Raw genomic sequence first — 21731 nt, 5'->3', positions numbered from 1 at the left:
TTTTAACTTCCCCTCTTTAAGCCGTTCATTCAGTTCATCACCTTTTCCTAAGCATCATGGTTGGTCTTTAAGTTGTTTAGGCTCTATGAAAAGAAAGGAATATCCAGAAAAAAATAAAATTAATTACACCTAGTAGAATGTTACAACACAGCATATTCCAGCAGTGGTCTGTCTCCCTGGCAGTATTTAGTGTATATATTCTCAATGCGGTCAACAGGAGACACTCTTGATCCAAGTAACTGAAGGCATGGCTGGGGGAAGGTGGCACTCCTGGTGCTCTCATCAACATTAAACCCTCAGTTCAGTCCTGATGAAAACAACCAAGAAATACATCTGTTCAGCAATTAAAAGATTTTGCTGTGGTTATGGTGGTTAGACATGCTGACCAAAAAACACCGCAGCAGCAAGCAGAAATGAATGTTGACCACAGTTATGGTAATCACAGAGCTTGCCACAGCTCTGTTAACCCTTAATTGTAGATATATAATTGTTCATAATCCTAATACATTCAGTTCTCTTTTCCTACTAGTAGTACTTTAAAAAGGCACTTCTGTTTTCTTTTATATTTTCATTTATTTCAATGGATGACATTAAGGCACATTTAACCAATTTTAATATTAAATGAAGAATGCTGATAGAACCTCTATTTTCAGAGTATTAGTTAACACTATAGCAGTTACATTCCACAAATGCTTTAATAAAGCTTCATTCATTAAGAATTTCAATGTAAATAATATTCAAAGTTGAAACAACAGAGCACAGAAGCCAATCTTCTGTTTAATAAAATGAGTGTATGAAAATTTATGCTAAATACATATGTGTGTATAGATAGTGCTTGCAGACAGAATAAAGTTAGCTTCAGTTTTTTCAATATACTATTTCCTAAAAAGTAGTTGTAATAGGTATGTTATGTGCCATCTAAACTAGAAATTTTGGATTTTAGTTATTCACATTTAGTAGACATGTCTCAAAGATTCAAATTATTTGAAATGGGAAAACCATTGGATTCATTCTCTTATAACAAAAAAGAGCCACAGAGAACCCTCATCCTTCTCCAAAATGCAACTTTCACTGTGAATATTAGAAATAATATCTTCAAATAGCAGTTTGAGTCCTTAGCCCATGTTTCCATTCAGCTGCTGCCAAGAAAGAGGCAAAAGCACTCGATGTTTGTTGTGAATTACCAGAAAGTTGCATATTTAAAATGGAACAGTTTACTTATTGCTTTCTATTTAAGAACCCAAAAAGCCATGTGAAACCTGTCTCCCCTGGAATTTACATAGCTCACCCTATTAAAAAACTAGATTTGAGCTGCTGACAGAAGAGCTGCTTTGGCAGAAAGGATGCAGGTATTGCACCAAAGAGGGGAAGAAGGCAAAGCACAGCAAATGGTAGAAATGAAACAACATGGGGAAAAAGGAATGGAACAAAAATCTAATGGCACAGGTGTGATGTAGAATGCTAAAGGGCAAGAGCAGTCAGAGGTTACAGGGATTCCTGGTGCTGCCAGCCCACAAGGCTGGGACACTTTACAGAGCTCTACTGCAGTTAGGATTCCCCTGCTCACAGGAACTCTCCCATTTCCAGGCTGCCAATCATTCCACCTCCATGTGCACATGCAGTTCTCCAAACACATATGGGGAAAAGAAGGCAAGAGCTCTATAACCAAAACCTAAAGAGAATCTACCATGCAATTGCATATTCTGGTGATATTTTCATAAAACTGTTCTTTTTATAAAGAAAATAATTACTTACAGTAGCCCTTTAAAATAATTTCCATGAACATAAGAACACAAGTTAAAACTGAACCACTGAGAACAAAACAGCCAAACCTCCCTAACCTTATCAAAGACTGATAAAATGGGGGTGGTCTGGAACCCCTTTTTTTGGTAAATCTGTATATTTAAGTCAAAGCTCTCTCTTTAAATCATCAGGAGTCTCTTTCAGTGCCCAGACAGCCCAGTTCATTCTTCACAATCGGCCTGGGATAGCCTCCTAGACTCTTCTAAAAAAAGCCCGAAACTTAAGACTAAAAATCCTTCCTCCATTTGGAGCAGCTTGAGAGAAGTGGTTCATTTTCATGTACTCAGTATTGCCTAAAAATCAAGAACTGTGCATATTTTTTTTCCATTTACACTGGCTTATGAGTTAAAAGTAGAGAAATTATCAAATTCCAAATATCTCTTGAAACTGGAGAAATTTCCATTCTATTGCTAAGAGAGAACTGCTTTTCTCAACCAGTTGTTTACAACCTTGATAATTTCCACACTGTCCCAAATGTTTAGGCTTCAAATTTAAAAAGAAATATATCATGAGCTTTTGAAAAGTTGAACTCATTTTGCAAATCAGCTTTCTACAATAGCTTTTTCAGTTCCAAAAATGTGGCAGATTTAGTGTGTAATGCCCAAATTAATTTCTTCTTCTATAATTTACATTACAGAATGTAGGTAGATAAACATTAAGATACAGCAGCTTTAACTAATACATCAACATCTTTGATTATTGTATAAAAGAGGACATGACAGAAAAACTTCCATCCTACACTTAAAGAGATGATTTGTTCTCCATTCACTTTTCCACCATCTGAAGTATTTGGTGCCAGCAGAATATAATTTTTAATAATTTTCTCTTATAGTTTAAACATATCAAATTCTGCTAATAAAAAGGTCTTAGCAACTTGTAACACCTGAAGGCCTGGACTCAAACATGCTGCAGGTGTGTCAACTACATGAAAATAATTTAATATTTATGTAGATATTCTTACAATTCCAAGATTACAAGGACAAGATTTGATAATGATTTGTAATTATACAAATTATTATAAATTAAAAAATTCCTTAACATTTGAAAAGGCATTTTCTCTTCCAATATTTATCAATTTTAGATGTATTGGACATACGGTCACAATGCCATGCTGGAGCAAGAGAATGGACTACAAAGCTTACACATCTGTAAACCAGCTGGATATGTGAAATATTTTCCTTTTATTCTTCAAAATATCAAATGCTATTGTGTTTTGGCATTACCCAGTTAATTGTCCTTGCACAAAAGATAAACACAGTCACAAATCTGAGATCTTCCCCAAGAAACAGGCCTAACTCAAAGCTAAAACTATCATGTGTCTCAAACATGTTATCTACATAAATTAAAGTTGTGGTGAGTATAGACAGCAGCACTGTCTCATGCTAGCTATTTAAAAGCTAATGTAGTGGCACGTTTTTATTAATCTTGTTCCACACATCAAACAAAAGGGTCTGATGCCTTCAAAGGCCCTTTTTTTTCCTTTCTTTTTTAAGCAGGGGACTTTTTTTTTTCTTTTTAAGTAGAAAAAGGAGCAGATGATAGTGAAATTTATGATGTACAGATGTAAACTCCATAGCTTCTGACAGTCAACATTAACTATTTTTTCAACAGTGAATGAAACAGCATTTGATTCAAACAGGTTTTAGATATTAATATTATGGAGCAAATTATTCAAATTCAGAAGTGAAAAATTACTTTTTATTTGGGTCATTTCAATCCTTGCAATTTTAAGAGCTAGAGAAAGCATGTGCAATTAATTACTTATTAGTGCATTACATTTATCACAATTTCTTTATTTATTTGATATATTTGAATAAAATATGCCTAAGAAATGTCCATTGCATCCAGGTAGGTGAAAAAGAGCTTCCTGTTGAACAATGAGATCTTCTCAGAATTCATGGGTAAGGCACAGTTAATTGAGCAAGACTGTTGGGAAGGATCATTCCTCTAGAAATGAAGTCACAAACCAGTAGAATAGAAAATGATGATCTACACAGGCTTCTCCCTCTCAGGTAGGTATATTCTCCCTGGACATCTTCCCAGGTATTTGGATATTACTTAAAAATAGGGGTTGTATGCAGAAATAATATAAATTAAGTAGTATTTTTCACTAAAACAAATACTTCCCTCAAAGTAAAGTATAAGGCTAAACTTGTACTGAGATAGCTCAAGCAATATTTTCTTTAGTGCCCAAAAAGTGGGGGGAAAAAATTGCCACAGAACCTGGACACACAGAAGTAGAGCTTAACAGAAGTCAGAAAAAGAAAAGGAAGTAATATCCCTTTGGAGGCAATAACATGAATTAATGGGCAAACTGATCCTAGCTCTATGCCTTCTACCACAACTGCAGAAACCAGGAACATGAACTCTATCCTTCCTTTAAACCTCACCATCGTGCTGGCTTTAAAAGTCTGAAATGGAAACCGAAGTTAGGAGAAAGTGACTCTTAAAAAAGCAAAGGATTATCTTTGGGGTTAATGCCTGAACTACACCAAAGAGACAATCTCTCTTCCAGACCTCTTATCATTTGGATTAAAAGCACACAGAGTGGAGTCCCAATAACAGGCTGGGGACCAGCTGTGTGGGAATGGGGCACTGATAGCAACTTACACCAGAAGGAAATGATTAAAGAAAGGATCTTGACCTCCACTGTACAAATTTATGCCAGTAAATCCCAGATGGTTAAGCTAATAAAATTGAGGTCTAATTAAACCACATCCCTTGCATCTTGTCTTTGCTTCCATATGAGCAGGACATGGATTCAATACTGACACTACTCTTAAGGAGTCCTGACTATTGTATTTACTGGATTAGTGGCTCAAAAACTTTTACCCATTCATACTCAGAACTGAAAACCAAGCGAGTAAAATATGTATCATCACAAACTTCTCAGGGTCACTTGCCCTCTGTCTGGCAAAATAAACAAAAGGCTTTTCAGCTGATTGTTCTCAACCACAAATGCACCAATGTCCAAGACACAGCCCCAAGCAGAGAAGAGCATGAATGTGCAGTACTATCTAATAGATCTACATACATCTAATTGATTTAAGTAACACAACTGATTGGTTTAAATCCAGAGTAACAATGCAGTAAAAAATGTCAAAGCAATTAAAAATTGACAAGCAAATAAGCTTTTTTCATTAAAAAATCAACTAAATAAAACACACAACAAAAAGCATAAACATGCAAATACCTCTTTCACAAATGCAGTCTGGGATGGCTTTAAAGATATTTTTGGAAAGCACTATGAGCTATTAACTAATTTGAAGATACCTGCTTGCAAAATGATTTTATTTAGAATTTATGCTTTACCTTGCACACTGTGCAAGGCTGAAAAGATGGCTGAAACCACAGCCTTGTGATTTGATGCCTATGATACCATAGGCATCAAATCACAAGGCTGTGGTTTCAGCCATCTTTTCATTACAAGCAGTCAAGTTAATTGTAGATAAATTTTGTGCTTAAAATTTGTTTAGTCTAATAATCCTTAGGCCAAGTTTGTCCCTTAAGGCAGATTTCTACATTCCTGAAAGAATCCCCAAACAAACTCCAGTTAAATATGGAAAAAAAACATTGATTGCAGCCACATTAAAATAATCATCTCAAGGAGTGCTGCATGTGAATTCAACTCTTGTATGTAGCTCTAGTGTTAAGACAGAAATTGCAGTGAAGCTGCAAAAGCAGCTTTAAAATATGACTGGATATTTGTGGATATAGGACTCAGCATAACCAGCACCTCCCTTCCTTACTGATGGTGGACTAATGATTAACTGTGGCTGCTTCACTATTTGGTAACTACAGTTATTTCAAACACAAGAACTTCTTAAACATGCAGCAAAATAAAGAATGCTTTCCTAAAGGTTGGCAGAAATCTAACAGCAGGCTGACATCACATGGTGCTGCAGCAAAGAGATTGGTGGGAGCCCAATCCTGTTGGCATCACACAGCTCCCAAAAATTTCAACTCTGTCTTTACGTGGGTACGTAGCAGGATGACAGCCATGTGTTTCCTGACAAAACACATGAAAAAGCTGTTAATAATATCAAAATTCAAAAATATAAGCTACAAAGAGGAACTAAGATGACCTTATTTGTCACCCAAATGTCCAGTTTTTTCTCTGGTATTCCAGTACTGACAGTTCCTTCTCTGCTGATACAAACATTAAAAATGACACAAAACCTGTAGGATTACTTGTGCAATAAAACAACTCATACAGAGTGTTCTAGACAGCAGTTACAACACTCCCAAGAAAGCAAGCTAATGAAAGTGTCCAAAATATAACATTTATGGATCCCTTTAAGTTCTGGCTATGTGCATTCATCATAAAAAATACATGACTTGGAAAACATGAGGATTAAGAGTCTTCCATAAAGTATTCTGGTGGCAAAATTATAGAACACACACTACACTACATATGTACTGATGGACATTTTTCAATTTATTTCCCAGTATTTTCAGTCCAACACAGCATCTCTCGAGTACTAGCATATCTTCTATCAGGTTTCAAACTAGAAATAGACTATAAAGGAAATAATTTCAGAACTTAACTCACAGATAGTAACTTAGGTCAAGTATCATGGTTTGGATACAAGTAATTTGATGAACATAAATAATCTCCACTACTTTTTAGAGCACAGCTTTATCTGAAGATTTTTTAAAGCTGAATTTGAAGTTCATCTTCACTTTCAGACTCCTTAAAAGTTTTCACTTTTAATGAATGGTAGTTGACATCAAATTTAGATGTTATCTTCTGTTTCTGTCTGCTGTACTTGAAGAAGAGTGTTCATACTAAAACGAAGCATGGAAGTTCTTCGAAACAGATTACTTTCAAATAATGAAAAAATATTTAAAATATTTTCTAAATTCACTGTAGGCACAGACTGAGACATTATTTATGATAACAACTTCTTTAACCTATTTAAACTATATAAAGGAAATTCTGAATAGGGGAGACTTATGACTCTGTGAATAATTTAATAGCAAACATTATGATGTATTATTTATGTAGCACCACTGCTGCACAAAAGAATGCTCACACATAATAACGGGGTCCCTCCCTTGAAAGGCAGTTAAAGAACTGATGACATATTTCTTATCAAGGAGAACTTCCACTGAAATCAAACTAGCAAGGATTGCAGGATCATGCCATACTAGATCCTTAACACCACTAAAGGTAACAATCTGAAACTGAAATAACAAAAAGGGGAAATACATGCAAAGCTGCAGAGTTTTGCATGTATTTTTTTAAAAAGTAAAAAAGAGAAAGAAAAAAGACTTAACTAACACAGGCTTTATTATGAACACATTCTGCATGCATGTTTGCCTCACTTTACTGCACTGCACAACTACACCTAATTTGCTACTCTACCCTCATACAAGGCCAATAGTTTTCTACTATTGCTAGATTCCAAATTATCCATGGGCAGTAATGAACATTAAATTGTTTGCTATGAATTTATACCTAAAATTTTGCAAGAGTTAATTGAAGATCTTTTGGATCAATTTGCTGTGCTGTTTTTAAAGCAGCCAAATACCCAGTAAGGTATATTTATTCTTTGTGGATTTTTTTTGTCTCTTCATAACCTAGAGACAGCCAGGCTCTCCTGAATTTTTCCAGGCATTTTATTTTTGTATAAGTGTCCTGCATGTTTTCTGATCTGCATTAAAAATTATTTGAGAGGCTTGACTGAACAATCTAAGAGTTCAGCACTCTTTAAAAAAAGAGGGCAGAAATCCAACATCAGTCTGTTGGGTTTATAATCATTGATCAAAAGGGGAGGATGAGGACATATGCAAGAGAAAAACATGAAATAGTTAATGCTTAATGAATATTATAGAAAGTATTCTCTGTCCTTATGGAAGACAATGCTCCTGTATTCAGGTTCTAAGTATTGGTTACTAGATTTCTAGTAAGTCTTAAGGAAGTGCGTTCAAGAAATTGCATATTCAGAGCACTCAAATTACCAGAATCCCCTCTGGTTTGGACAAGGCTTTAGAAAACAGACAGACACATCAGAACTTCTATGAAATTTCTGAACATTGTTAGCTGAGCTGGACCTTCTGCAAACAACTTTTCCTTTTTTTTTTTTTTAATTACTCATGTTTGCTTCAGTTTAAGAATCTCTGGCTTAATCAATATGGTCCCAATCCCAGTTCTGCACAGGACATCTTAGATCTGGATCTGTTTTTATACCAAGATAAGCCCTCCCACTCTGTCATATCAACATTTGATCTGTATTCCCAAAACCAAGTCCCTCTTCTACCTGGTAGCACTGGGCCTGAATAAATTAATTATATCTCCAACCTATTTTTGCTTCTGTTAAGACAAAAACCAAACAAATTGATTTTGGGAATAAAACTGCCCAATCAATGATATGAAGTGTAAAAACATAGGTGTATGAAAATCATGAAAACTTCCACTACAAATAGATTAGAGAGGCAAATTGGTACAAACAAACACATTTTTTAATCTGAAAACATGAGAATTGTTGCCGTTATCATATACCTGAATCAATGTAATAAAAATGAAGACTGTGTGGGTGTGAGGGTGTAACTGGCCACCAGCTTCATCCATGATTTCTGGAAGTTAAGGAGACAATTCTGCTGACTCAGGTTTGAATCAGTGCTGTAGCTGTTGGGGTTTTTTAAAATACATTAGCAGTTCAGTGTATAGGTTAACTGATTACAACTACTTCTACAAATGTTCCTATGAATATATGAAAGTTTTAAAGTGTGATTTCCCAATGTAACTACAGTGAGTAAAGGCCTGAGAGGGAGTCTGCCTTAAGCAGAAAGTCTCAACAGTAAAAAGCACCATTATAGATGGCTGCATTGTAGTATTTGCTTTTCAAAGCCCACACGTGTGAGAGATTTTTCAAGTCTGCAGTGCTGTGCACACATGTATCAAAAGACTAGAACAAACCTTGAAATTAAAAAAGGAAAAACATGTGCAAACAAAGTACAGATGTGAAACTTTGTTATTACATAAAACCACTAAACTTTTTCATATACTACTTTTATAACCCTTTAACATGTAGAGAAGTTTTACTAAGGAAGTCCAATGATTTTAACTATTAGAAAACTTGCCTGATAGCTACTGTCTTCTCAAATCTGTACTTTTGTTTAACCCCAACTACTGTGGATTCTCATAATAAGGACTTCAAAGGCAAGCAAGTTATCATGGCTGCTATAAATAAATAAAAGAACAAGGGGAAAGAACAACCTTTCTGCCTACAGGTACTATTATTGCCCACTGATGAACAAAAACCAGCATGGACTTGCTACAGTGAAGCAATTGTTAGGGATATAAACCATTGTTTTTAATAAATGTGAATTACACCTTTCCTTGTGTGCTCTGGCATATCAGCAGCCTCGCTCACTTTTCTGAGAGCACTGCTAATAAAAGATTGAACCCAGCTGGATGGACAAGGTCTGTGGCCTGGAATCTGGAGCTGCTGGTCAGCTGAAAGGGGAGGCTCTCATTCTGTTTCTCAGGCTCATGAACTTTTTCTTGTCAATGCACAATCCTTCCTTCCAGCTCCAGGCCTGACCCAGCCACTTGGGGCCGCCACCAACCTGTTCAGACTTTTTCTATCATTAACAAGCTGTATTAACTTGGTGGTCATTCTGGGGAAAATAATAAAAAAGATGAAAAAGAATGTGAAAAGTCAGCATAAAAAGCATTCTGTTGAAAGGAACATAATCACTGTGAAGACTTCAGCATAGAACCTGAATAATAAATTTCAGGTTTTGATATAACTATTACTGCCTGTGAAGAACTCTTTGAAGATAATTGAAACCACTGTGCAGCAATCTGCTTTATAGCACTGACAAATAACAGTTTCCTAAGGCTTATCATTTAAGGTTAGCAAAGGGAGGACACATATTTACTCCATATGGTGCTTAAATGTAATTTTTAACGCATGACCTTATATAGGAACCTCTGCATGCTGTTAAGTGAAGTTACAGATTTGAGATGTGGTGGGGCAAACTATAAAAGCTCCAATTCCACAGAACATTCAGCTATTGAAAGATTGCTAATAACATGCAACATTCCAATTATATACAATTTCTAGTATTTTGGGATTTAAATATATATTCCATGTCTAAAGTGGCTGAAATATATAGGTGGAGATATTTAAGAAGGTACTCTGGCAAAAAAAACTTAATAGTTCTCATTACCATACTACATGGCAAATATTTCCAGTGTGCTTTGGAGAAGGAACAGTTAGCTGCAGAATATAATTAGATACAGAGGTTATGGCTGTCATCTGTCTTTAGAAGGATACAAATTTTGCTTTTGGTATCTGAAAGGTTGTACCTTTGATTTCCCTTGGTTCTGATAAACATTGGTAAGCTAGAACAAAAGGCAGTGAGGGCACGTGGGGGTGATGTAACATGCATGAACAGAAAACATACCCAGAAGTGAATGCAAAAAACCTGGCATATAAAGAAAGAAAAGGTGGCTTTGATGAGAGAGACAAGTTCAAGACTTTACAAAGTCGGTTGCACATCTTTGAGACCTGTATCTAGTTTACAGGAAATTTATTTTTGAAGGCCTAGAAAGAAAACTGAAAATAAGGACACACTTCATTTGTTTAAAGGGACTTGTTTTATTTTTTGTATACTTGTGGACAGAAGCTACTTAAAAGAACAAAAGTGAAACAAAAAAAAATCCCTAATAACTTCAGGATGTCACAGAATGTTACTTGTCTGTAAGCAGGTTTTTTGTTTACATGGAGTTTTTTCAATGTTCTTCTACTGCAAATTCATTCCAAACTTCTAGTTAAAAGGGTTTTGGCAAGGAATGCTGGAAAAGAAATTCAACTTGAGGAGTTAAGTTTTTTCTCTAGCAAACATTGTATTTTTTATTTTCTGTGCCATAAAGCATAAATTCAGGTATTCCAATTTGAACATTCTGTGTAATGCTACCTGTGGATGATGAGTGCATTTGGTAAGGCATCTAACAGAAACACAGGAAATCCCTTTGGAATAAGCAAACAATTCATTTGTTCCACCATCTTGGATTTGACAACAGCCTGACAGAAAAGATGGAAGTTATGTCATGCTGCTCAATTTGTTCCTGACTCACTGAATACTGAGTCAGAAGGAAAGAATTCCTTGGACTTAAAAAAATTATGAAATAGTCCCATCTACAGAAGCAATATTTTCAGATGCCCTTTTGTGAATCTTTTAGTTTCTGACACCTTGTTTGAATGCAGCATAACTTTATTAAGTACAGCACAATGTACTTAATAACAGTTAACAGTTTCAATGTTGTCAGTGACAGAGCACAGAGTCACAGTGCTTTTGGATTAATCAGCCCTCCTGCAAGGCAGTAATACCATGAACACTTCTGCTGAGCCCATACTGGTTTGCCAGCACAGCACTGAGTTTAATAACAGGGGTGGAATCTCACGCTATAGACAACTTTGATTCTAGAACGAAATTCCTAATGAATCATTAGGCTTCCATACCCTTTTCTACAGTTACCAGAACACTCTAGCAGCACAGCTCTGAGCACAAGGTACCAGCTCCAAAGTGACAGGCAGCACTGTAGCTCTGTGCAGGGAGATCTAATACAGTCCACCACAAAGATATACATACAGACATAACCAGAAATTAAAAATTCATTCCAAAGAGAAATTTTTGCTACTGCTTAAAAAGTGCTCTGAAAGAAATCAGCATTTTTAATTTGTTGATGTTTTAAAGGACAAAAATATTACTGTAAGCTAAAATAAAAGTATTAACCTTCATACCTTTTAGTTTTTTCCTCTTGCTCATTTTTATGCTGCTGGAGTAAGATGTGATCATCATGTACATGAAGAAACATGTCCTCCAGTTCTTCTTGACTGGTTTGTTACCTGGTTCGTTGAGCTTTCATATTCTGTGCAGTTCATGATTCTACCCAAACCAAGACAACTTTAAATTACCTTCAATACATTCAACAACATGTAGCTCAAAGTCAAAAGTCATTATGAAATACTGAGTCCCTCCCAACTTTTCAAGTAATTTTATATTTTACACTTGTATGAGTCTGTTAATTTTTTTGGATTTATAGTCATTTTAATCACTTCCTTTTTCCTTCCTCTTACAGATTAAAAAAAAAAGCAATTAAAATTATACAGCAACCTGTTTTCATACTAGACAACACAAAGGTAACTGTTTACCAAGTAACCAGGTTCTGCCAAATATGCTATCTCAAAATAAGGATTACCTAAGGGATTTTTTCTAATCTGTTCCAAAGTTAACATAGTATCTTGAAGCTTGAAAATAATAACTCATAATTCTGTAAATTTACTCAGATACAAGACTGAGCCCAGTTGTTCCATTCTAATAGCAGCTGAGTGACATAGCAGAATTGCATAATACTTTTGGTTCCCATTTTGTGAAATTGATCTGGCCTTGTCCTTGGTTCAAAAAAATCCTCTTTTCTTCTGGAAGTATGAATGTTACAGCTCAATGACATTTTCAGTTTTTACCATCTCACAGCAACTCCCCTCTTATAACAAGCAACTTGAACATAGAATGGGTCACAGCATCTTTCACAATTTAACCCAGATTTTGAATGGTATTTGAACTTAATTTTGTGAGTGGCAACATCAGAAACATTTTTAGAAAGAAACTAAAGAAGCCACTGATCAAAGTCTGTAGCTGTAATAAATAGCAGCTGGTACAAACCTTGTAATCCTTCAGTTCCAGCTGGAGTTAGACCTGTATGTCTCACAGGCAGGTCCCCCACAGTTACATCAGCTGCAGCAGGCATGGCTTATCTAGGGATAACAAAATTCAAATGAAATTCCTCTTCATCTGTTATTTAAACTGAGACTAGAACAATACACCATATGAAATGAAGGCAAAAGTTATGGCAGATTCACTGAAATGACAGACTTCTGAATAGTATTTCAGCTAGACTGCAATCTAAACTCTGAAGTTCTCAATTTTATGCCAGTTTCAATCCATTCAAAAGATACACCTTTGTTGAGCAATAGCTCCAATTCTATTTAATATATGTACAAACAGCTTTTTAAGTTCTAGCTCTGTTGTTTTCAGGAATCTTTGGGTTAAGGCCATATTTCCAAGTGGATGTGGGAAGGGGACCTGTCGGTTTTTTGTTTAGTTGGGTTTTTTAAAATTGTTTGTTCATTTTAAGAGAGGTAAAAGCTCAAGGCATTGAATGGTAGATGAGTAATGCCATCTTCCATGTTTTGAATGGAAGTCTTTGAAAGGTGCTGGGGGTTATGAAGGCATTCCAGTCTTGTCTGGCATTCTCCCAGTCTTCTTTCAATCACTGTCATATAAGAAATTACTTTTTAAGACAGAAAGTCTCCTATGAATGATTCTTATAAATCTGAACACGTTTCTATCTTGCAGCAACAGAAAGCTTAGCTACATGACAAAGTGAGATTAGGAAAGTATTAATGTGAAAAAGTACTACATTTGTTTTGGTGTAATATATGAACATACTTCTTAACAACTGCTGTTTCCTTCTTATCTTCTGGTGCAGAAAATTACATGTTGGTCACTGAGTCAAATAATGCTGAAACAACAGGAAAAAGAGAGACATGAAGTCCTTTTGACAGTCTTATCCCCAAAACCACTGTTACACTCCTCAGGTGATATAAATCCTCAGTCAATCCACAACCATCTAGGAAAGCACTGGAAAATTAACAGTGATGCTACTAGAGATTTGCATCAGAAGGCAGAAGGTACAATCAACAGACAGCCCATGAAATATCTGTTAATTCAATCATAATCAAAAGTGCTGCCTAAGCTTTTTCTTCCATCATAAATAACTCTCCTTATGGCTTTGTTCTAAAGAAACAAAAGGGATTAATGGAAATTTAGTTTCTAACAAGTCAGTCTTGCTTTTAATCTTCTGGTTTTTTCATCACTAAAATTTATGATAAAATATTATTTCCAGACTTCACTGTTTATGAATAAACAGGAACACATTTTTCTTCCATGTGGAACAAATGTTTCCTTATCATGACCATAGAAGTGAACTGATCTACAGTTGTAGATTTGCAATATGGTTGCAGTTTCAATGTTGGCAGTGACAGAGAATACTTCTCTGGGATGTTGATGTCCACACCACTCAGCCAATGGCACAATTGGCAATGCAAACACATATCCACTGGAATCCAGTTCCTCAGCATCCTTGGTGCTTTTTGCTCTTACAAAATCCTCCAAACTTCTTTGTCATTTGTTAAATTAGCTCTATCTGACGTCATTGGCTTCACTCAGGTCTAGGTTCATTATTGTGGTAACTATTTTATGTCCCTGAAGCAGTATGGCTACAGCAACTGAGATCAAAGGGAAACAGACATTTTACCTCCAGAGGATCAACTAAATTTGATTCATGATGATAGCAAAGAGAAGGTACCACTGTACATCTTTCTTGAATGTGGTTGTCCTTGCTTTCACAAATTTAAAATGACAGAGGCTTTTTTGGGCCTCAAGAGCTAAACAAGTATTTTATCAGCTTGACTCCACAATGTTTGTTATCTATCAAAATCAGGCTTCAAAAACTCCAGAACAGTAACAGGCATGGACAAACATTACTGGCTTTCACTGTTTGCTGAAGAAACTTTACTATGGATACCTGCCTGTTATCTTCAGTGTGAGAGAAACCTACTCACGTAAAACCAGAGACAAAACAACACATGCTTGTCACTCAAATAAACAAACAACTTTTGTCAGTAGTAATCCATTACTGGCTGCAGCAAAACCACAGAAATACTTGAGCTGTAAGCAAACTAACACAGCAAAGATGCACACAAAGCCAATTTTAACTGGCAACATGACATGATTTGAAGTGACAAAATAAAGCAACTTCAAATCTAAACTGTCCTGAAAACTTAGAAGGTCAGATTTTCAAAAGGAAGAAGAAGAATTGTTTCATTTCCATTACAAAGTGTCAGAAACCAAGCATTCAGCTATCTTTTCTGTCATGGGCTACAGAAAAATAAAATGAAAAAATCAACCATATTAATTGGTTTTATCAGATACAGTGGTTTTAGACAGAAATAGTACAAACATGTCTCCTCATTTTAAGGAGGCCAAATATAATTACAGATTTAGAATTTGGCTTGGCAACTTAGTTGCCTGATTAGTAACATACCCATGTCTTTAATAATCACTAATAACCACCAGTTATGCTGCTGCTTTGAGAGAGGACACTTCAAACATCAAAGCATGTGTTACATATGTTACAGCTCCTCTTTGAATATTATCTGAGTGTCAATCACAAACACTTAAACAAAATTACTTTTCCTTGCAGTCCAGTTCCAGCGTTATTTCTAAAAGCATATGAAATTTCTCCATGGCATTGTGTATTACTTTATGAAAGCATTTCCAAAGTGATTACATCTGACAAAACTGTACAGCAACATTGCTACAAAAGTTATGGTACTTAAAAGTGTAGCATTTCCTCAAAGAAAGCATAACAAAGTGAGAGAGATATAAATTTGTATTTGCATCTGGACAGATCCACATGCCATCCTCAACCTTAAAAACTTAAACCAGACTTTATTTCCAAGAAAGGATACCCTACAATCACTTCAGCACAGATTATTTCTCAAAACTAGACAGCTCAGTGTACAAAGAGAGGAATTTTCCCCGTATCTCTGGGATTAACCTGTAAGAACTTCAGGCAAGGTATAAGCAAGAATTTTCCATGTAACTACTAAAGTTAAAGAAACTCTAACTCTCTTACACACTTCACTGCCTACAAAAGTGGTTCTATTACTACCTGTATCTGAAAATTTACAACAAAGAACTGCACACAACTTTGCACTGCTATACAAGTCTGACACTAATAAAATTAATACTTATCAAAGCTCATGCTTTAGGTCCAGATTCCTATACAACTCACAGAAGTGTGCTTTTGTACCAATATCATTCAAAGGTAGCAAAACTGAGCAGGGATTCCTTAATCTTTTGAAAGCTCTCAGTCAATGGGGATATAGGTGACTTGCAGTGAGGGGGTTTCCAGTGAAAGCAGAAGAACTACAACTTAATTGTTTCAACAGGGTTTTTGAATTTGAGCATCAGACATGGCCAAGATGATACTTTTGTTACAAAATCCCACTTCCCCGGTAGAGGGAATTTAAAAAAGGAGGTGGGAGGGACCACCCACCTATCTTAGCTTATCATAAGGTATTCCCTGCCGATGTTCTTCCTCTATTGAGTCTTTATAATGTACATATTTGCACTTTATTGGTCTAGTAACCCAGAATAAACTCATTTATTATCTGGTAGAAATATACACACATACCACCTTTCAAATACATGCGTTGCAGTGCTGTGCGTTTTGGGAGGCAGACAGGGAAAAAAAGGAGAGAAAACATGGAAGATGTTAGGAAATGGGATCACAACATCCTATGGGAAGAAACATCTCTCAGACCTGTAAGTTCTACTTCAACACAGAAAAATCCAAACAACCGTGTCTTGCCTTCCACATACTGTACAAAGCTTCCTAGTTTTGATTGAGCCGCGCCAGTTGCGGCAGTGCCAGACAGGGCTGAAGGGGCAGGCCCGCAGGGAGGGCAGCGCTCGCCTCCTGGAGGAACGCCTACAGCGCCCTCGGGCACAGGAGCCCAGCTCCCGCTTCAGTCCAGCGGCCCTGCCCGGTACGAACACAGGCCTACGGGGCTCCTCTGAACCAAACGCTGAGACTCCAGCCCCTTCCCCCGGGCACCGAGCGAGGAGGAGCCGCTCGGCTTCGGAACCGCCGCCGGCAGCCCCGCGGGTCCCGTCAGCCCCGCTGGGGACCGCCCGCTGCAGGACACGGCGCCACAGCCGCGGGCAGCTCCAGCGCCCCGCTCCGTGCCCGGAGGAGGAGAAGCTCCCCCGGTACTCACAGCCCCCGCCAGCCCTGGGCTCCTGAGCGCTCCGTTAGCAGCGACCGCCGCTGCCAACCGGGCCCTTCCCCTTCCGGGCCGCCCTGGGCCTGCCGGGACTTGAAGTTCGGGGCGGGGCTGCGCACTGCCCGCGGAGCTGCGGTCTGGCCGCTGTCGGCCGAGCTGCGCAGGGCTCCCGCGGTGCCGCTCCGCTCCGGGCGGACGGCTAAGGCGGCACCATGAAGAGGAGAGCAGGGGAGCGGGAGAAAGAGCTGAAGGTACCTTCCGTTTGCTTCCTGCTCCCCGCAGCCCGAGCAGCGTGTGTGCCCGTGGCCAGCCTTCTCCGCCGCTCGTGGGGCTGTGCGGGGCAGAGCCCCCGGGGCTCCGGTAGCTCCAGTGCTGGAGCCCCGAGCGAGGGGACTGCGAGGCCACCGTGAAGTTCATAGTGAGAAGGAGGGAGCCCCGGCCCCGGGGTGAGCTCCGGGGTGAGCTCCGCACGGCCGCGTGTGCCCAGCACCGCCCCGGGGCTCCCCCGGGCTGCGGGCTCTGCTTGAGCTGGAAATGCCCGATCCCCCTCTCCAGAATGAGGGGCACCTCGTACAGCGTTAACAGGAGCTAGTGGTAAAGGCGTGTGCCAGCTGGGCACGATATTTCAGTTTAAAAGAGAGTTCTGTGGTATATGACGAAAAATTATGGAGTGTGTGTTTGTGTTGGCCGAAACATTCACAGTGAGATGATGCACTGTGTAACTGCTCCTCATTCTTAAATTTAAAAGTACTCTACACTAAGCCTGACCTAAATAAATTTTTTTAAGTCTCTTGTGCTGCCCGAGCTTTATAATGTTTCTTTTCTTGCTCACATGTTTAGATGCAATGCTGTTCCACGCTTATACTGAAGATGCTATTTCACTGTCTGTGGAAGCAAACAGGAGTGCTGAATGTTTGCTGTTTCAGGTGTCTTTGAAAGGCCTGTTTTACTACATTGTACAATATTTTACTTCAGCTGTTAATGGTTGTTGTACTTGTGCTGATTTTGTTTACAAAACAGTAGTACTGAGAACCAGTGACTTGTTTGAAAACACGGTACTGATATTAGAGGTGTTAGTGAAAGGAAGGCTAATTCCATTATAAATTGAGAAAATGCCTTTGAAAATGCTGATCTCATACACCTGAACAGAGACTGTGCTGGTTTTGGTATTGCTGTTAATTTACTCTGCACTATTAAATATACTGTTCCCCGCAAAGGCAGGGAAAAGGTCTGATGTAAGTTTCCAACTAAGTATTTAACTAGAAAACTGTAGGGCCTCTTTGCCCTAGTAAGTTTCATAACAACTCCTTAAGAACTACCTGGGCATTTTGTAATTTGTCTTTCTACTATCCCAAGTTACCGAGGGACAGCAATTTCAGTGTTACATTTGTGTTCTCCCCTTTCCATTTACGTCAAAACATATGCAGATGTCCCATCCAATACGTTGCAGAAAAAACCTCAACCCATAACTGGTTTAGCCTGTACATTTGTGCTGTCCGTCCAAGGGCCTTTGTCTTGTCAATGGGTCTTTTTGAATGTATTTGGGGATCATTTGCATTAGGATGGAATATTGGGAATTTAATTAGGATGGAATAATCAAGGAATAATGGCCCTTGATAAGATAATAGCTCAGGGATACCTGTGAGGGGTGAAAGGATGGTGCTGTGAATGAAATTGGCAAAGGCTGTAGGAGGAAAGGCACTTGAAGAGATGTCAGGAACAATGTATGAGAAAAACTTGAGGTTAAGTGCAAGAGTACTGCTGTAGACACAACTGGATGTTGTGGGTGCACAGAGAGGGATGAAAGATAAAAGATTCTTACAGAGTGTTTAAAGGTGTCAATACTTACAGAAGGCCTTAGAGGGATGTGGTAAGCTGGGTACTACTTGAGAGAAGCTTAGTGTATTGAAAGTGAAGCAAAATGAGCCTATAGAATGTCTTAGAATAAAGGCTGCCAAAGGAGAAAGCAGCAATGGGAAAAGGAGGGGATATGCTGTTGGGGTTTTTTCCCCATGGAAGCATCCTCATACTGATTATTTTCTACAACTTGATTGGAGATGTAATCTCTGTGCTCCTGGCAGTGTGTCAAGTCACCCTTCAGTCCTTGGGTGTAGCCATTCCTAGCTTATTTTGATCACCTGAGAAATGCTGAAGACCAAGGAACAGTGTCTTTATTGTGGCAGTTCTGCCAAGACTTCCATTTAGATACTGATTAAAATATTTTTTAGCAAACCAAATATTAGTGAGGTTAACCCAGCCTCTTCTGGAGACTAAGATTTATGAGGCCTACTACGGAGAGGGAAGTGGTTGGGTAAAGAAGCTGGTTTGGATTATGTGTCTTCTGGCAAAGTATCTTGTTTTCCAGAATTAAATCCTGAATAAAAGTTCTTGTTTTGCTGTAATTGTGTACAGTTAAATGCTGTCTGTCAGAATCCCACTGATTGGCTTTTGCTTTGTAATTATGTAGTATGTTTCTTATATGTGATAAACTTTTCTCTGGCTCGAATTTTCTTGTATATATAGCAAGTTTTGATCTATGCTGTTATAGAAGAACATTTCTGTTCCAAGTACATGTGGTAGAAGTTCTGTAGAGTGCAGTGCTGTCATACAGCAATTTCCACTTTGCAGATCACTCAGTTGGGTTGAGTAAGATTAAATGTGTAGCAGAAATGAAATTGTTTGTGCTAGTATGTGTTCCAAGACAAGAGGAGGAGGATGCAAACTCATTCTTGGGAAGAGGATCTGAAAAAAAGTAGGAAAACCATAGCCAGAAGTCAACTACTCATCTGTTCTAAACACCACATGTGGCATGCTAATGTCCTGTAGAATATTTCTGTGAGTCTTAAGTGGACAGCAAAACACAACTACTCTGAAGTTTCCAAATATACCTTTGGAGCTGTTGCAAGGCATCAACTACTCTGTCTTCCCCATAGAAAATATTACTTCTCTGCATAAAACCAGAACTGTTAGAGTAGATGTTGCTCATTAGCTGAAAAGGCATTTTTATGAAACAGTCTGTTGTGGGATTGTTCATGCTTGTTTGTTTTAGCTTAGAATTCCATCTTAATTAATACAGTTTATAGTTATTTTGAGTCTTTTTTCTTTACACTGTTGGTCAGAGTTGGTCACTTCTTTTTCACTGGGTGTAGAAATGTACAAATGTGAAATGTACAAAGTGAAACCAAACGAACTTCCTATTTGGTGATCAAAGTAGGCAATTTGCTCCTTTTAGGCTTGGGAAGAAAGCTTTTTGCTTTTAGAATGTTTATTATCTGGATTGATGAGTTTAAAAAGTTATTATTTAATGTAAGACTTAATGTTTTTGAGACTTATTTATTCAAAGTGGATTTTTTAAAGTAAGTTTCAGTATGAGAGAGGCCAAGTTCTGGTTATTTCCTGTATATGCTTCCTCTACCACTCTTGCATGTTAACACCCATTACCAGGTGCCATTATCAGGTGAAAGAGAATACTCAGCTAGTGTGGAGTATTATTTTCTTTTAAAGTAAAGGTATTGCCTTGAGGTTCTTTGGAATAAACCACTAAAGCCAGTTCACAATTACCTTATGTAGCTGTTTATGCTAATTTACATTACTGTGAATACTGACTGCAGAGAATGTATTCCACAGACACTACTGTTATGTTTGTACAGCTCCAAGCACAGCTGGGACCCCAGTCCAATAAATTTATTGCTGTACAAATAATAAATGCATCAATGTGCACATATCTGAATATTCACAAGAGCTTTTACAAAGATATTCATATGCAGTATCACATTTGTGAGACATGTTGGACAAAGTGGCTAGGAAATATAAAGCTTTAAATAAGACAAAGCTCTGTATGTATTTTATTTACAAGGAGAAAAAGGGAATATACTGAGTTTTGGCTGAGATATCATTGAAGGTCTTATTTCCTGCATCATCCTCATTTTTGCTGCCTGCAAAATAATACATCTTTACAAGATAAACCAGGTTGCTTCAACATATTAATGCTCAAGGAAAATTAGACAAGTATTCTCAAAGCACTTCAAAGAATGGTTAAGGTTTGGTTTTTAGAATTAAAGCTGAATGATGGTGCCTGTACCATACAATGAAGTTTAAAACTTTAACCATTGTTACCATGGTTTGTTCTAAAATTACAATGATTTATTGTTTCTGGTGATTGTTCTACCTCTTTAGATAAAAACTATTATTAAAAAGAACCAAAGAAAACAAAATTTTCTAATTGACAGATTAGATTCTTTTAGAAATTGTATTTAGGAAAATTAATGAAACAGCTTAGATGCAGTTAAATAAGCTTCTTGTCATGTCATATTTCTGCTTAGGTAAATGGTGTGCAAGTTTTAGCAGAATCAGCAACCAATATGCCAGTAGCAATTTTTGTGGTAATCACATTATTGGACCTTCCCATTATTAATGGGACAATAATTAAGAAATAGCGTTGATAGCCACATAACACATGATTTGTATATTGGAAACGGTCAGGTAGAAGCCTTGCATATGCAGAATAAAATACAAGAAAGAATGAGTGGCAAATGTTTCTTGCTTTTAAATTCATCACATTCCTGCTGTTTAAATTGCCTCAGCTGCTAATGCTGGAACCATTACAGTAATGGACTCGGCAAATGAAGGAGAACCGAGACACACACTTTATTACTGGAGGGGTAATTTTCTCTTCATCTGTAATAGCAGCAGTGCCTAGTATTGATCAGACCATCAAGATACTAATCCTCTGTAAAATTACTTGTTATAACTGAAAATGTGTTAATCCAAATCAGTCTGTGTCCTGACTTTCTACTTACTATTGAATACAGACTATTAGATGGTTTATTTTTTGTGATTTAAAGCCTTTACATCGATAATAGTCAGAGCTTCCTTTGCAAGAGAATGTGCTTAATCTCAGCTATGGCCCAGGGTTGTCTTTTTGTTTTAACTAGAACATCACCCACTTAATTAAGGAGTGCATGTCTATCTTCCTGCTCGGAATTATATTGGTACTTTAGGCTCTGCAGATTTATTAAACGTTGTTTTACATTCAGTCACTTGTTTTTTGCTGTAAAT

At 37.5% G+C, this 21731-nt stretch overlaps 2 protein-coding genes across 2 annotated transcripts in view; one reads left to right on the top strand and one right to left on the bottom strand.

Moving 5' to 3' along the window:
- Positions 1–9122: 9122 nt before the first annotated feature.
- On the bottom strand, positions 9123–15882 carry RPGRIP1L (RPGRIP1 like). Its single transcript, XM_054269618.1, is given in 7 exon segments — positions 9123–9274; positions 9277–9348; positions 9351–9395; positions 9398–9429; positions 11562–11706; positions 12484–12575; positions 13270–15882. Coding segments are annotated over 6 exon segments (531 nt in total). The 5' UTR covers positions 12569–12575; positions 13270–15882.
- Positions 15883–16856: 974 nt separating this feature from the next.
- FTO (FTO alpha-ketoglutarate dependent dioxygenase) overlaps positions 16857–21731 on the top strand; it is a 223985-nt gene continuing 219110 nt past the window's right edge. Inside the window, exon 1 of the mRNA XM_054296237.1 lies at positions 16857–16924. Coding sequence (XP_054152212.1) covers positions 16886–16924 — 39 coding nt within the window. The 5' untranslated portion in view covers positions 16857–16885. The remainder of the gene's footprint in view (positions 16925–21731) is intronic.

The sequence above is a fragment of the Melozone crissalis genome, unplaced genomic scaffold (assembly GCF_028551555.1).
Source record: "Melozone crissalis strain CALT ecotype California unplaced genomic scaffold, PUWL_Pcris_2 ptg000007l_1, whole genome shotgun sequence".
NCBI lineage: Eukaryota > Metazoa > Chordata > Aves > Passeriformes > Passerellidae > Melozone > Melozone crissalis.
Note: the sequence above shows the minus strand (reverse complement) of the source record. Positions and strands in the feature narration are given on the sequence as shown.